General features: G+C 36.4%; 1 protein-coding gene across 3 annotated transcripts in view; it reads left to right on the forward strand.

The window, feature by feature from the left end:
* The window catches only part of CCDC102B (coiled-coil domain containing 102B), a 402878-nt gene that overhangs the window by 126133 nt on the left and 259836 nt on the right, over window positions 1–16909 (forward strand). For 2 of the 3 annotated variants that reach the window (XM_062200306.1, XM_062200308.1), the window contains one exon: window positions 5906–6010. The exons of the other annotated variant lie outside the window; for it this stretch is intronic. In XM_062200306.1, coding sequence (XP_062056290.1) covers window positions 5906–6010 — 105 coding nt within the window. The remainder of the gene's footprint in view (window positions 1–5905; window positions 6011–16909) is intronic. 3 annotated transcript variants of the gene reach the window in all.

Here is a 16909-nt window from a genome sequence, read left to right on the forward strand (position 1 = left end):
AGCATGAAGAAAAACTTTCGAGCAAGAAACAGTGAATTTAGTTCTGGTTATGCTGAGTTTGAGATAGAAATATTTGATATGATTTTTGATCTATGAATATAGAGAACAACCATGAACAATGAGCAGAGAGGATGGGGTTTTGGTTGAAACAAAAAAGGGATTACATCAGGCAGGGCCATCAGAGAGGGGCAATCCGCACAAAAAAGAAGGAAGAGGGAAGGGAACAGGAAATCTTTCTTTGCATAAGCCTGAGGAAGAGTGTTTGAACAAAGGCATAGTCATCCATGGCAGATTCTGCCAAGGATTTGCATAAAGGGAGGGCTGAATATTGTACATGGAAACTCTGGGGGAATGTTGGTAGCCCAAGCCAGTGCAAGAATGAATGAGAAAGGTGAACTCAGCAGCTCCTTCAAGGAACTTGATATTAAGAACAAAAAAGGCTGCAGTGGTGCCTGCCAGGCTGGAACAACAGGATCTTCTCTCCTTAATCTCTCACACTGCTTCATCTTCAATCCAAAGGAAAGTACAGAGCAATTCAAAGTTGATGGTGGAGAAACCTGAGAACTTGAAGATGCCGCAAAAAACAATATTTACAGTGAGTTTGCCAAGTAACCAAAGGCAGAAAATCCTGCCTGCAAGTAGGATGATTAGCCTTTGACAGCCAGAAAGATATTTATTTACCAAGATGGAAGATTAGTGTAGATACATGCAAATGTGTAGCTTTTTTTACAGGAAGTTAGAAGTCTGTACTTTGTGTATCTTTTATTTCTCTGCTTAGGAAGGTGCAAGATCATTTGTGGAGAGCTATGGAATAAATAATGGGTTTAATCACAAAGGGAGATCGAATTAAACGATATGGTTTAATTCAATCAAACATTTGACACACTATTTAAACATTTAAACAAACATTTAAACAAACATTTGACACTATTTAAAAAAAGACTAAAACTTTGGAATCTGCACTAACTGTTTAATCCTTTTAGGTGATTTTTGAGGAATGAAACATGAAATAAAATTAAAATAGCAGGATGTGTTAAATTATGTGCTATTTGAGGTGAATTTTTCTATTCTATAATATCTGAATAACTAAAAACATTTATGTGTAAAGAATATGTGTTTCTTAGAAATTATCTTCTGATTCTCTATCCCTTGCTTATCTTTTTTTTTGGACAGGCAAAGTGGACAGTGAGAGAGAGAGACAGAGAGAAAGGTCTTCCTTTTGCCGTTGGTTCACCCTCCAATGGCTGCTACGGCAGGCGTATCATGCTGATCCGAAGGTAGGAGCCAGGTGCTTCTCCTGGTCTCCCATGCGGGTGCAGGGCCCAAGGACTTGGGCCATCCTCCACTGCCTTCCTGGGCCATAGTAGAGAGCTGGCCTGGAAGAGGGGCAATCAGGACAGAATCCGGCGCCCCGACCGGGATAGAACCCAGTGTGCCAGCCCCGCAAGGCGGAGGATTAGCCTGTTAAGCCATGGCGCCGGCCCTTGCTTATCTTAATGTAGTATATTTTTTTCATAGAATGTTGCTAAGTTTCCTGATACAGGTTTTGGCAGATATTTATATTTCTAAAGTCACATATGGCAAGTTGTGTGGTCTAACTTTTCCTAAATATTGCAATTTAAATGAAAGATTTTTAGAGTAATTTTGAAATTTGGTTATCCTGTAGTCTCAGGGAAGAAAAGCCTTAGAAGCGAATGCATTGAAGTGTTAAGCAGAAAATATGAACTTGGAAAATTCTTTCTAATGGTGACTCATTCACTTTATCAGTTTCCTCCTACTCCTGTTTCTTTCACTTTAATGTGATATATTATTTGTGGATCACACTCATAATTCTGCTAAACTAATTTTCTTTAGCATTTACAAATTCACCAATTTCAAGTTTTTGTCTGTAAAACAGATTTTATTTACAACCCATTAATCATAAGATGAAGTGGCAAAATTAAGGTTATAATTGAAAAATGGTCAAAAAGGTACATTTTTTTTCAAGAAGAAAGTATAGTTTCATTAAGCTCTTATTTAGTTTTCCCTGCCATCTTGTCTTAATGCTTTACTAGTACAGTATGTCAGTATTTACTACCATCATCATCATTTTAGTTACTTGCTTTTCTGTATCTGTGATGTACAATGATCACTCTGCGTTCAGAGAGACTGGAGTAGAATAAAGACTAGGAGTAGGAGATGAGGGCTGCAGAGTTACAGGACCAAGTAGATAATAGGGACTTGGACTTAAACTCTGAGTCAACAGGAAACCTACAGAAGGGATTTGAACAGAGAATTTACATGATATGAATTAGTTCTTAAAAATCTTTATGTGGATGCTTTGTTAAAAAAAAAAAAGGACAGGATGTGGGAGACCCAGAGGAAACTCTTGGCTCCTGGCTTCAGATTGGCGCAATTTCAGCCATTGTGGCCATCTGGGGGAATGGACCGGCAGATGGAAGCCTCTCTCTCTTTGCCTCTGCCTTTAAAATAAATAAATAAATCTTAAAAAAGTAAGGAGTACCAGACCACATGAAGAAACAAGAAAGCACAGAGCTTCTGAAGTGAGAGATGATGGTACTTTTTGGGGGGCAGTGGTGGTGGCGGTTAAGAGAAGTACTTGGATGTATTATAGATTGTGAAGGATAAGCTAAGTTTATTGGATTTTAGTTTGGATGGGGTATCTGAGCTAAATAATGGAGTTGTATCCAATATTTTGACCCAATCTTAGAGAAAGATGTAGTTGAGATTTATTTAGATGGCAATGACTGACAGAGAAGTGGGTTTCTACGATAGGTTTTGATTTTGATTGGTATGTTGAGTTTGTGGTCTATAGAGATCAAAAGTAGGAAACTGGACATGTGGATCCAAAGTTCAGGGAAATCCAAGGCTGGAGATGTTCATTTGGAGAGTCTGAGAATTTTGATTAGCCTAGTGACATGGGAACATGTGAGCTCTCCAGCTGAGCAAATGCATACAGAGACCATGTACAAGGGATGAACTCTGGGACAGTCTCACTTTTCTTTCTATCTTCCAACTTTTAAAGACATATTTTTTAAAAATTCCTGGTGGACAATCATTTTTTTTTGAAATATTGAAATGTCTCTGTTCTTAATTTATGAGTGCAATATGTTTCATTTTTTCCTGGAAGTAGTAAGAATTATTTTCAATATTGTCTTCTCTTTTTTTCCTTAAATTTATTTTTATTTGAATCACAGAGAGAGTGGCAGAAGCAGAGAGAAAGAGATCTTACATCTACTAGCCAGGGCTGGGCCAGGCCAAAGACCATCCGGTTCTCCCACGTGGGCACTGGCACCTAAGCACTTGAGCCATCTTCCACTGCCTTCCCAGGCTCATTAGCAGGGAGCTGGATAGGAACTGGAGAAGCCAGAACTTAAACTGGCTCCCATATGAGATGCCATCATTGCGGATGGCGGCTTTACGCACTATACCACAGTGCTAGTGTCTTCTTTCATACCTTGAATTGCACTTCATTTTTTTTTCAGCACCTTTAGGGCATTCTGTTTTTTTTTTAATTTTTAAATTTTTATTATTTTTTTATGCTCTTGTGTTCACTATGTGTCCAAAGATACTTGAGTTTTCCAGGTGCAATGATGGAAGAAAACAGAATTATTTGAGATGTTTTGAGTAGATTTCCTTTGCATTGTTTATGAAAACTAGCTTTCCCACCTCTGCTGAGTGGTAGCATTCATTGGAAGTTATGTTAAACCTAGGAAGGCAGGAAGGCTAATTGGTTGACTTAGTACCCAATGAGTAAATGACCAATATTTTTGAAGTTAAGCTAGTGCATTCAATTATCACAATAAGCTGGATTTTCCTTTGAAGATACCTAAAATGGTCTATTTAATGGGTTGAATGTGCATAGACTTTGAAATAACTCTACTGGTGTTGGTGCTGTGGCATAGCAGACAAGGCTGCAGCCTGCAGTACCAGCATCCCCTATGTGTGCTGGTTCTAATCCTGGCAGCTCCACTTCCAATACAGCTCCCTGGTAATGTATCTGGAAAAGCAGCAGAAGATGGCCCAAGTCGTTGGACCTCTGCACCCATGTGAGAGACCCAGAAGAATCTCCAGGCTTCTGGCTTCAGATCAGCCGACTCCAGTTGTTGGGGCCATTTGGGGAATAACCCAGTGGATGGAATACCTCTCTTTTTTCTCTTTCTGCCTCTGCCTCTCTGTAACTCTGCCTTTCAAATAAATAACTAAAGAAATCTTTAGAAAGGAAGGAAGGAAGGAAGGAAGGAAGGAAGGAAGGAAGGAAGTGAGGGAGGAAGGGAGGAAGGAAGGAAGGAAGGAAGGAAGGAAGGAACTCTGCTGTGTGATCTCTTGTTCCCACTCTTGCACTCCACTTGCTCTGTCCGTGGTACTAACTGCAATGGAATCTCTCTGCTGATGTAGGGCATCAGACACCACCCTTACTGCAGCCCACTTCAGTTCCTTTGGTCCATGTTATCTCCTGCTGTGTTCCCTCAAGCTCCTTCTGTGGGCTTATTGCCTATTAGAGAGTTATTTCAATTATTGTTGCTTTTCTTTTTTTTAACATTTCCATATATACTCATTCAAAGGTTTAATTCTCTACCAAATAAAGAACAGGTATAAAGCAAAAAGATTATAGTTTGGTGGGAGTACATATAAGGCCTTCAGCTCTTTTGGTTTAAAAATTATGGGGGTACTTTTAAAATGTTCAGAAATATAATTAAAATGTTTATTTGGGCAGAAAAAATTTGAAATCCATGCAAGGGGAGGTCTTCAAAAGCTGATAGAAAATTCACATTATGGAAAAACTGCATTGAGTTAAAAACATTGTAGCAAAACCATTTTTATTTCATTTTTCCACAGATTTTTAAAGTACTCTGTGTAAAAGCCATCTTGGTTTATTCTTCAGAGAATGAATTCAATAAAAACGTTTTTCAAAATTTTTTCTGCAGTTATTTGCCTTGTAAAGTTGGAAAAGTTGCTTAAAGTTGCTTAAGCCTCTTAAAATATTGTTCACTATTTAGTAGATTAGAGATAATAATAATAATATTACCTGACACATAAATTTACTGTTGGCATTAATTAAGACAATATGTATCAAGTTCAGTTCCTGGAGACTAGCACATGCTTAATATTACTGTTAGCAATAATAACATGTAAGTAATATTATGTTTTATTTTTAAACAGATGGTGTAGTATTAGTTTTTCAATTCTAATTCATTATAAGGTAACATATACATTATATAAATTATATAAACATTTACATACCTAATTTACAGAAGATAGAATCTGTATGTGTGCATGTACATACTTTATATGCTTATTGGATTCCACAGTTACAAAAGCTTTAATTAAAACAGCTGGGGAGAAATAATCACTGCACAGATTTACACATCATTCTCACCTTCATGTGTTTTTCTGAAGTGGTTTCCTAATTTATTCCTCAATTTTTGGCATCTTTTATAGATGTTCTACATGTATTTTGCCAACCCAGGAATTATAAATGCATTCTTTCCATTGCCCAAATTTGTTTCTGTTATAATCAATATACTATTTATACGTCACAGAAAATTAGATATAGGCATGATGACAAAGAGTCTGAAATACTAATAAAACTAAAAAAAATCAGCATTAATTGGATTAGTTTAGAAGTCAAATTGTTTAGGATTCTGTAGAGATAATTGAGTTTTGCCCATTTTTTTGATTGATGAATTTGGTTTTGTGGACATTTGTTGACTTTTTTCTAATTTAGGAAATTTTCAACCATATGTATAATGCCAAATACTTAAAACACAGTAATTACAAATGAACAGCAAAATTTCCCAGGGCCACATAGAAAAAATTGCCTTTAGGCAAGGATAAGAACTAGTATAGATTATTTAGAAGCCAAGTTTTATATCATCATGTGATTAAAATTTTATATTTTCAGTTTGACATTCTTCATGGTCAACATGAAAATGAAATAAAAGGAATATTAGGAGATATAAAAGAAGAATCTGAATCTCAAAGCAGCAAGGATAGAGCTATCTATGAGGTAAGAGCAGAGGTATGTTATAAGACAATGTAATCCATGCTAAAATGTACTGACAATTGCTAAACTTCATACTATTCTAAGTGATATAAAGATGTGCCATTCCTGTTTTAAGAAGGTGAATGCTGCTGATTCTATAGGCAGCTTAATTATGACTTACAATGCTGTGGGTTGGTATTGGTTCATAATTTGATCTGAATATTACACATTATTTGAATATTGCAAAGGTGAACTGTTTTATGTAAAACTACCCTGTAGCCAACACAAAACTTATTGTTAGTAAATATTTATTAAATGAGTGGTTGCTTGGTTTAGTGGTTAAGACACACCCACCCCATTTCAGAGTGCAGTTGTTCTGCATTTGAGCTTCCTGCTATGCAGACCCTGGATGCTGCAGCTGAAGGCTCAAGTAGTTGTGTCCCTGACACCTACATAGGAAACCTGCATTAAATTCCTGGCTTCAGCCATTCACTCTTGTGGGTATTTGGGGAGTGAGCCAGCAGATGGGCTGGCTGGTGCTCCCACTCGCTTTCCATAGTCTGCCTCTAAAATTAAAAAAAAAAAAATCTTTCAGGAGAAGTAAGATGCTTACTAAACCAGCTTCTATAGCATCGGTATTAACTTATTTTCAAGAAGAATTACATACAATATATGTGGTAGGTGCTTTGTGGGGGAATTAACACTGCTATCATCAGCTAGCAACCATGAGAGATGGGATGAATTCATTTTCGTTATAGTTGATTTCTTAGGTATGTCAGTAGGATGGAAGAAACATCTATTTTCTACTCCTACCACCAACACCAACAAATGAATTTTTACAGATTTGAATAAAGTGCCTTTCCTGTCTTGTAGATATGTGAAAAATTACTCATGTTGTCCTTAGAGATAGGAGGGGGTGATTGAATTATTTATCACATATTTATTGTATTGAATTTCCTTTAAAGAATATTGTGTGACTGCATTCCGAATGGAAAGTCACAAATTATTTACATTATAACAGGTAATTTTGGAAAGACTGTCTTGGATACAAATGTGCAGAGATGTTTCAGGAAATGGGATGGCAGTGAAAATGCAGGCTGGGAAGAAGGTGATTTGTGTTAGGCGCTTTCTTCCTCATAAAACCCATCAAAGCCTGAACTCACACCAAAGTACATTTTACATTAGAGGAACACGGTGCAAAAGATGTGCTTTCATGCTGCACCCAGAAGAGACCCCACCACTTACTGATTACCTTTTTCTGATCAAATTCTTATCACTCTAACTCAGTTTACAGACTGAAATAATAGTAACAATAGTTATTACATGAGATTTTTGTAAAGATTATGTACTGCAAGAGAAGAGTGCCCTGGTGTTGGATGGGTCCTGTGGCTCAGCTCTTCAGGAGGATTAAGTCTTCCTGATGTTGCTCCACATTTGGAAGTGGCATCCTTGACTCCTTCTCTGTAAGCTGTGTAAGGCTGTTGGGGTGAGGAGGTGCACACCTGGGGAGCCACAACTTCTGGAGACCAGTTAAAATGAAGGCTTTGATGCTTTTTTTTAGATTTATTTATTTGAAAGGCAGAGTGAGAGAGAGAGAGGAAGGAAGGAAGGAAGGAAGGAAGGGAGGAAGGAAGGAAGGAAGGAAGGAAGGAAGGAAGGAAGGAAGGAAGGAAGGAAGGAAGGAAGGAAGGAAGGGAAAGGAAAGGAGAGGAAAGGAGAGTGTGAGACAGAGATCAATCTTCCATCCACTGGTTCGCTCCCCAAATGGCCACAATGGCCAGAGCTGGGCTGATCTAAGCCAGGAACCAGGAGCTTCTGGGTCTCCCATGTGGGTACAGGGGCCCAAGTGCTTGGGCCATCTTCTACTACTTTCACAGTCCATAGCAGAGAGCTGGATTGGAAGAGGAGCAGCTGGGACACAAACCAGTACCCATAGGGGATGCTGGCCCTGCAGGCAGAGGCTTAGCCTACTATGCTACTGTGCTACAGCATTGGCCCCTGAAACTCATTTCTGATAAAGCACTATACAGTGCATTGTGCATAGGTTACTTAGTAACCATGTAAACAGAGGAAGACTGTATACTACAGTGTGTGTGTGTGTGTGTGTAGATAGAGTTGTCCCTCAGTATCTACAAGGTGATGATTCCCATACATCCCACTCATACCAAATTCTGTGGATGCTCAAGTTCCTTAAATAAAATGGTGCAGTATTTGCGTGTACCCTGTGCACATTTTCCTGTGCATTCCAAATCATCTCTGCATTACTCATGCCTAATGCAACATAGATGCTTTGTAAATAGTTGTTATGCAGCAGTGTTTAAGAAACAGTAACAAGAAAATGGTCTGTACATATTCAGTACACACAGTATTTTTCAAATAATTTTGATGTGCAATGAGATAAATCTGCAGGTGCAGAACCCCTGGATACCTAAAGTTGACTCTATATGTTTACATATATATGTCTATTTAATAGGTATTTAATTTTTACAGTAGGTCTAGATTCACAGAAAAATTGAGCACAGCGTGCTGAATTTCCACTTAAGTTCTCCATGACTACCAGGCTCCTTCACAATCAACATTTTGGTGCAAAATTATTTTGGATGCCAAAAATTTTTTTCTTATAGTATGTGGAAATGCATATTATGAAGAAACAATATGTGGATTTAAAATTTTTGCACCAAAATAAGAACATACTTTTAATTCTGTTTCTCTGTAAAATTGTTGACCTACTCCTTTAAATTTGTAATATATTTAAAAGTAAAACTTTAATACAAAAATTACTTGTAATAATACTTTTAAAATGTGATGTGATTATATTTGGATAATAATTTCCAATTATTTCATTGACTTTAAAAAGCACCTATCTAAAGTTAATTGTAGAAAATACAGAAAAGTAAGTGAATTATACTGTATATAAATATTCTTTTTCACAATCTCTGTATTTACTTAACACATGCCATGAAAAATTTTTTTAAAAAAATTATTTATTTGAAAGGCAAAGTGACAGAGAGAGATAGGGAGAGGGATACAGAGAAGGAGAGGTAGGGAAAGAAAGAGAAGGGAGAGGGAGTTGTAGGGGGTGAGAGAGACTGAGTGAGCCAGACACATACATATCGCATCTGCTGGTTCTCTCCCCAAATGCCCTTAACAGTCATGGTTTGGGGCCAGGACAGCGCGAGGAACTTCCATCTCCCCAAGTGGATAGCAAGGCCCAAGGACTTGAGGACTTGAACCATCACCTGCTGCCTCAACGGCAGATTAGTGGAAGCTAGATTGGAAACATACAGGATGATGGTATAGGATGTGGGCATCCCATGTGACTAGCTGTACCACAGCGCCATCTCCAATAAATTGTTTTTAAAATTTAGTTTATTTTTAGGTATATAGTCAGCACTTAAGTAAGTATGCACTTGCATGCATACTTTGAACATTTAAATGTGGTTTAGGGTAAATTTTAAAAATAGTATGATTTGGTTAAGGGAATGTTTACTTTTAATATCTTATATAAAAATTGCCAAGTTTTCCACTAGAAAAATTATATCAATTTACAGTCTCATTAAGTAAAGCTAAAAACTCTGAATATTTTATTTAAAGAAAACATTAAAAAAGACTCGCAAAACTACAGAAAATGGAGCATATCACCTAGGGAACTTGAGAATCAAGAAATGTTGCATGTGTATGTTTATGGCTAGAGTTGCAGCTAAAGAAGTCAGCAACACTCAGACACATAAGCAAACAAACAGGAAAAAAAAAAAAAAACACAGCTCAAGTCTTCTTGCTCTTGTCAAAGTACTTGGGAAAGATTAACCTAGCAAGCAAGACAAAATTTTCCAGACAATGATGTTTGAATCCAGACAAACATCATAGAAAAAATGGTACCATCTCCAACCATTAAAAAAAAAAAAAAAACAGGAATGGATGAATAATTGAACAAGCCATTACATTTGTACCTTGGAATACTCCTCAGCAGTAAGACACAATGAATGTTGATATGTTCAGCCACTGGATGAGTGTTAGGGAGTGTGTTGAGTGAAAACAAATCAATCCCAAAAGACTGCATAGTCCATGAACCTGTTTAGAAAACATTTTTAAGTACAAAATTTAGGAATGGAGAAGAGATTCGTGATTTTCAAGACTGCAGCAACAGTGGGGGGGGGGGGCGTGGTGTGACTGTAAAACAGCCATGTGATGAGTGTTTGTAGTGTTGTCCTTGCGTTTCAGGATGTTAGCACGGTGAGAAGCTAGCAGAGTAGGCACATGGAGCTTTATCCATAGTATTTCTTACAACTTCCTATGAACCCATGATTGCTGTCAACTAGAAATTTAATTGAAATACCCCAGTCCACTTTTAGAATGTATGCCAAGCTGTACATTTTCCACACACTCCTCTGAAAATATGCATCTCTCTTCTTCATATCCTGACTTTATCTTGTACCTGGAATCACAGCAGCTTCATAGGTTTTCCAAGTCTGTTTATCTGCAAAATGGTGATTGATGAACAGCGTATCTATAAAATGAATTTATTCACGCATGTCAACTATTAAATATTATGTGTGGTAAATTATGCGTGGTAAATACCCAAGAAATACAGATTTTTCTCCCTTTCCTTTCAAGTTTCCTTTGGTAGATCTTCTATCACATGGACCATCCAGATTTTGCTTTCATGTAACAATGTATACAATGCTGTGACAGCCCATAAAATATTCCGGAATGCTTCCACATCTGTGTGTTGGCCTTCTGCTCAAATGTAAATTCTTGAACTTGAGGATACTGTCTTACATTCGCACTCACCTCGGTTTGGTACCAAACAGGTCCTTAATGAAAGTTTGATGGAGCAATATATCTTTGGATGTGACCAATCTAAATCTGGAAACAGACTATCAGGTCTTTCAAGTAAATAGATTATCATTTGCCACAACAGATTCACCTAGAATTTTGCATATATGTCCTCATGGACTGACCCTTATTCAAATCTTTTAGCAATGACCAAATGGCTAAAAACCATGAAAGTCCTGATCTACAACGAAGCTAAAGATACGTTCTAGCTCTTCATTTCTCAGATTCCCTTCCTGATTTTAGTAAATTATTCACAGTGGACTCTCCTAGTTTTAACTTAGCAGTCAATAATACAGATTGTTTCTGATACTCAATTAGTATTAAAATATTTCCATATAGTAGAAGACAATGCTATTGAAGTAATCTTTCCCTGTAGTCCTAAATGAATGAAATATGATATGAATAGAAGGTATAAATGTACTGCTTTTTCAGACTGTCTGCATTTATTTCTTTTTAAAATGCTGCTTTCCAATTGGAAACAAAAGGCCCAGATGGACAAATGGTAAATTTAATTGTTGATGATATAACTAGCACTTGTATGCAAGATAAAACATAAACATTTTGTAACACTTTCTTTTTTTGGACATCCAGAAATATGCTACTGGCAGGAGTTTTAAAGGAGGAATTTGCACCATGTGTCAACACAATTGTCTCTGGCTGCATGAGCAAAATGGAGTAAGAGTGAACTAAAAGTCAGGACCAAACAATAAAAATAAACTGTTCTTATGCTCACTTACTCATTTGTGACGTGATTTAAGCATTTATTCAACAAATATTTATCAGCTATACCCCATGTGCTTGGGGCTGGGTTTAAACACTGAAGATTCTTCAGATTGATCTAGTGATGGTCACAGTGGGAAGCAAAGAAATGCAGTTAAGTACAGCATGTTGCATAGCTTGATGGGAGAAGCTTAGTGATCTACATGGGTACAAAGAGAAGACATGGTGAACAAGATGTAAGAGATAGTTAGCCAGGTAAGGATGAAGCCAGGTGGTCAGAACTGTATTTAAAAAGAAGGAGCAGCTGGAATGACAAGACACTGCAGTATGTGCAGAGACAAATGTTGTAAGAGGGGAATATTGACAGCGAAGCAAAGCATCCCTGCTTTCCTTCCTTCACAACTGTAGATCTGAGGACGCATGTTGGTTTGGAGAATATTTTGATCACCAGAAGAGCAATGTAGTCAAAGAAATTCACCACTAGATTTTTCAGGGTAAGGTGAAGGAAAACAAAGAGGTCAGAAAAATGTTTTTGTTCTGGGTTCAAAATGAAAAATTTATTTTTCAAGACATTTTCTTAAATTATTAATTCATCTTTAATCCTATAAATGTTATATGCCATCTATTGTGCTAGGATTTATTACTTCAATGATGTATGATTTAGAACTTGTTCTCAGAGAAATAGCTGCCTTCAGTGAGGGGTAGAGTACTTAAAGGAAAAGCATGCAGTTGAGAGCATGTTTTCAACTGTATAGGTGTCATCTAGTAGTTGTGCATGATGCTAGGGGATTGTCATAAGAAATTTTAAATGAGGCCGGCACCGCGGCTCAATAGGCTAATCCTCCGCCTGTGGCACCGGCATACCAGGTTCTAGTCCCGGTCAGGGCACCAGATTCTGTCCCGGTTGCCCCTCTTCCAGGCCAGCTCTCTGCTGTGGCCAGGGAGTGCAGTGGAGGATGGCCCAAGTGCTTGGGCCCTGCACCTGCATGGGAGACCAGGAGAAGCACCTGGCTCCTGCCTTCGGATCAGCTCAGTGCGCCGGCCGCGGCAGCCATTGGAGGGTAAACCAACGGCAAAAAGGAAGACCTTTCTCTCTGTCTCTCTCTCTCTCACTGTCCACTCTGCCTGTCAAAAAAAAAAAAGAAATTTTAAATGAAATAATGTACATTTTATTTACTGATGTAGTCAAATGCATCATATTTAACAAGAGGGATATTGTGTAATTAGAAATTGAATGTCATCATAATTAGATTTTTTGAGATTTACACAGTAGGTATTGATCTGAATTGATTTAAATAAGCCACATCTCAATACCTCTTACTGACTATGCATTCCAGTAAAGAAGTTTGAGGTACTGAGAATACTATGATTGTATCAAAAATGCTCATATGATTTTGAAACAGGATATCAGTGGTTGCAAGAAGGTTAATTCAGAAGCCTATTAGTAACATGGATTTAAATATTTTGGGTCCATACTGATGAAACTCAGGAAACAAAAGCTGTAGAATGATATTTCATGTGACATCATTTCAGAAAAATAGCATTATGGGAGAAAGAATAAGACTACAATAGATATGCCTTCTGGTCATTTAGACAAATGCAAGTCTAAATACTCCCAGTTTTCCAAGCTAAAACTGGCACTTGTCCTGAGCATACAGAAATCTGAGAAATATAAAATTGAGTAACACATCAAAGCTTGTGATCATTTATTCAGGATGTATTGTGTAACAGATAATTCTTTCAAAAAAATTTGAACTTTGGGGGATAGAATGCAGTATTTAAAACTCCTTTTCTTAGATAAACCACCGTTTTATAATGGCCAGGTCTGCAGAAAAGCATTCTAAGTAAATTAGAATGATGACTGAACTACAATCTGTTTATTACTGTCAGTATAAGTTTCTTACTATCTCTCCTCAATGGAGAAAAGTCCAATGCAGATTACAGTAGGGTGAGAATTGAAGGGCCTGCATTAATCAAAACTCAAATATTAGTTTGTCTACCTATTGTATTCAGAATTCCTGCATATTTTAATGCCAACTCCAAACCACCTGGTGTTTCCTTGAGGCCTCAAAGTCTGCCCTGTGATGTTCTCCAGGCCTTATCCTATTTAGCTAAGATATGCACAGGCATTTGGACTTTTCCTGGCCCTTTGGATCATAAATTCTACACCATTCTTTTTCATTTAAGGTACGCCAATTTCATGTATTTAATATCACAGACTTAGTAAAGTAGTGATACTTCCCACCCAACACTGCCTGCCACCCACACTCCCACCGTTCTTTCTCCTTCCTCTCTTAATAATTTTTAAAATGATCTACTTTCACTTTACTTTATACTCTTAGTATTAACCCTACACTAAGTAAAGTGTTCAACAAATAGTAAGAAGAGAAAACACTGTTCCTCAACACTAGAGCCTCTCATGGGGCTGCACAGTAAATACATTTGCACTACTGTGCTATTCACATTTTCACATCAACTGCTGCTCTAAAAGATTCAAATTCCAAGTGACTTTACTAAAACTATTAGAATAAAGCTGTGTTTAACAGCGATTAAAATTCCCAGTGAAGATAAGTATTTCATTTTACATTAGAGGTAATTTATTTAAAATATCACATTATCATTCTCAGATATAGTTTCCATAGAAAACATACTTTCTACATATTTATTTAGATTTTCTATCTTAAGAAAGACCTTCTGGAAACTTGTTCCTTAAAAAAGTGAACAATTACACTTTTTCTGCAAATTCCCAACTTAAAAAGATTTGAGATTAAAGATAATGGGCTGTTGATTTAGGTAGTGTAGTTCTTTGTCATGTAATAATGTTTGGCTCATACAAGTTGAATATCTGTTTGAAATGCTTGAGATCAGAAGTGTTTCAGGGTTTAGAACACTTTTTTTCAGATTTTGCAATATTTGCATATATAATGAGATATCTCAGAATGGTACACAAGTCTAAACACATAAATCTCACTTATGCTGCCTTATATGATCCTTGTACACATACCCTGCCTATAATATTTAAAATAATTTTGTGCATGAAAAAATTTTCAGGGCATAAAATCTTCCATTTGTGGTAATATTCCATTGTAGAATTTTAATGCTGATATCCCTAATTGGATCCTGCAGTATAAGTGATGAAAGAAATAATTAAGAAAATTAAAAGTAGTGAAGTCTGTAGAACAAAATCAGTTGATTATAAAGGCTGGAGTCCAATTCTGCTTTTGTTTAAATAATTATGTAAGATATTTGAATAATTATTTGACTTTAAATGTCATCTGTATTTATAAATATTATTTCATTAAGCATACTATAAGTTAGAAGAAAAAGTTAACTACAGCCAGCTTGAAAGGTCAGCAGTTATCCAAGACTCTTTGTTCAGATGAGAAAGGCAATGTCCAAAATGTGTTCAATAACATATAATACCGTTTAGTATTTTAAGGGTCCTTATTGTTTCAGCCAATCACCTGAAAAGTCTCATTCCATGAAAAGAAAATTTGCAAATAAATGTTTAAAACAGCTTGACTCATTGAACATAAATTGGAACTCTGGCTACCTTATAGGAAATTAGTGCTTAGAGGACAGATGAGAGTGAACTTTGCTGTAGTTTTCTGTCTTTTTAAAATTTTTCTGTTCTTTTCATTCCTTGGTGAATATATGTAATGCAAATAATATCTCAGCTGGATATTTGAACTAAATTTATGTACCTTAAAGAAGATGATCTTTTCGCTTTTCTTTTGTAATTGAGTAGCAATGCAATAACTTGCCAGTAATTTAGTTATTAATTATAATCAATCTATCAAAGGGAAATAAACACTGGACTTCAAGTTTTAGGTTGCTTAGTCAGAAAACTGATGCAAGAGATGTTTAGTAACTTATCAGATACTGCAGGACCAGTGCGTGGTGACACTGGATTTGAAAGCAGGCTGTAGGCAGCTCCTGCACGCTTTGTTGCCAAGCGTTGGTGTAATTTTCATGTTGCATGTAATTTCACAGCTTTAATATTTAAATGTCATCATGTCATCATATGCCTTTAACTTTAGTATTGTCAGACTAGCAAGTTGTTGCCTATCCCATATTACTGTAGATTTCTCTGGAAAGGTCATGTTTATTTTACTTTTCTAAAAGTTTGTTTTCATTCGTATTTGAAAGACAGAGAGGGAGAGAGGGAGAGGGAGGTAGAGAGAAAGAAAAGAAAAAAGATCTTCCATCCTCTGGCTGAATCACTTCTAAAATGCTTGCAGCAGCCAAGGCTGAGCCAGGCCAAAGCCAGGAGCTGGGAACTCCATTTAGGTTTCCCAGGAGAGTGGCAGGGACACGGGAACTTGAGACATCACCTGCTGCCTGTCAGGGTGTGCGTTAGCAAGCAGCTGGAATGTAATCAGGGCTCAGACCCAGGCCTGTGGATGTCCTCAGCAGTCTTTAAGTCTTGGTGTGCCAAATGCTTGTCCTTTCTTTATTTTACATATAACTCCTTAAATTAGGTCTTCTGAATGAATTTGTGATAAAAAAAAAAGAGGAAATCTAAGTCTGTAGATATCTATATGTCATTTGAAATGTATCATTATGTTAATTAAAAATCATTCTTTATATACGATAGATCTATTATAATTTCAACATAAATCTTCCAGCATCAAGTTATTCTACTACAATTAAAGAAAAAATGTAGGAAAGATAAAAGTCTATCAATTGACCTGCTTTTATAGGGAACATTTCAGTTTCCTTGTATTTAACGTTAGAGTAACCATTTGTTGTGTTTTTATTGATAAAATGACATTTCACTATTGCTATATTATCAATATCTTCCACCTCAAGGTAGTTCTATTAAATACCTTATTTAGCAAAGTCAGATATTTATCTTTTCCAGAACATTATTTTAGGTTTCAAACTTTAATCAAGTTATTGAGTCAATGAGCAGTTGAATTGACAACTTCAGTGTCTCAATTTTCTTATCTGCATATATGAATAATTTTACCTGTCTAATAATTTCTATGGAAGAATAAATGAAATAATGAAGGCGAAGAACTTACAATAGAGTCTGGTCTACTAAATATTCTCAATAAATAGCTGACACTGCAATAAATGAAATGATATGTAATAGCACAAATTGCTATACCATGTTTTATGTTCAAATATGATGAGTCTTCATATTAAGAAAAGTGCAGTGATTCTACAAATCATATGCAAGCATTAACTTTTCAGTAACCATCCATCTGTTAGGAAATAATTTTTTATGCCAAAGAAATATCAGTTTTGATAATCATGCACATGGAATTACTTTCTTCATTACTACTAATTTTAAGAAACAAGACACAGTTAATTTTTTTTATTTTTATTTTTTTGGACAGATAGAGTTAGAGAGAAAGGTGT

Source organism: Lepus europaeus, chromosome 9 (assembly GCF_033115175.1).
Source record: "Lepus europaeus isolate LE1 chromosome 9, mLepTim1.pri, whole genome shotgun sequence".
Classification (NCBI taxonomy): domain Eukaryota; kingdom Metazoa; phylum Chordata; class Mammalia; order Lagomorpha; family Leporidae; genus Lepus; species Lepus europaeus.